The sequence below is a fragment of the Habropoda laboriosa genome, unplaced genomic scaffold (assembly GCF_001263275.1).
Source record: "Habropoda laboriosa isolate 0110345459 unplaced genomic scaffold, ASM126327v1 scaffold111, whole genome shotgun sequence".
NCBI classification, from domain to species: domain Eukaryota; kingdom Metazoa; phylum Arthropoda; class Insecta; order Hymenoptera; family Apidae; genus Habropoda; species Habropoda laboriosa.
This window is the reverse complement of record NW_017100293.1, coordinates 1062810-1063540: the sequence shown is the minus strand read 5'-3', so window position 1 is coordinate 1063540 and position 731 is coordinate 1062810. Positions and strand designations below refer to the sequence as shown.

The 731-nt window shown below is 47.5% G+C and overlaps 1 protein-coding gene across 1 annotated transcript in view; it reads right to left on the bottom strand.

Moving 5' to 3' along the window:
* The window catches only part of LOC108573827, a 102430-nt gene that overhangs the window by 12544 nt on the left and 89155 nt on the right, over positions 1-731 (bottom strand). Inside the window, 2 exon segments of the mRNA XM_017936304.1 lie at positions 7-73; positions 475-584. Of these exon segments, the coding sequence (XP_017791793.1) occupies positions 7-73; positions 475-584 (177 nt within the window).

The window sequence follows — 731 nt, the reverse complement described above, 5'->3', positions numbered from 1 at the left end:
TCGTACATTTTCGAGAAGCTGATGGGGTGCTCCCTCGCCGCCTGTTTCGCCTTCACGATCTCCGGGTCCACGTCTGAAAGGGCAAAATGACACTTGAAATCGGCGGAACTTTTAATGAAAAAGTTCTCCCATCGAGCTTTCGCTCTATATACGTGGCACATCGATCAAAGGAGAGGTTTCTGTAAGAAACAAAGCTCTCTCTACCTTTCAAAAGTACATCTAAAAAAAGAAAAAAAGCTGATCGTTCGCAACAGTTCGACGATCGAATTGAATTCTTTCGTTGCTGCTACGAGAAAGAAAAAAAAGCAGCAACAGCGCTGAATTATTCCGCAGCTTTGAATCGCGCGAGTGCTTTCCTCGTGCAGCACGAAAGTTCGCGGAAAAGAGTACAAAGGGACAACAGAGGGGGAAGAGAGCTCGAAACATCCGCTACGCGGAATCTAGATTCGAATTAAATGTTTCTTGGTTCCTCACCCTCCGTTTCCTCCACTTCCTCCTCTTCCTCGCTCTCGCTCGACTCTTCGTAAGGGATTCCATTCAGAGACTCATCTGCCACGCCGATATCCATGCCTTTCGCCTGGAATCTGCACAGAAAGACGTGCAAAGTAGTCACGAACATTCCGACGTATTCTGATAGCTCGGCAAACGAACACCGTGTTAAGACTTTTTTCGTGTCGCGGATCAACAAGGCGAAGGAAGATTGCTGACAGGACGAGAAAGAAGCTTGTCGC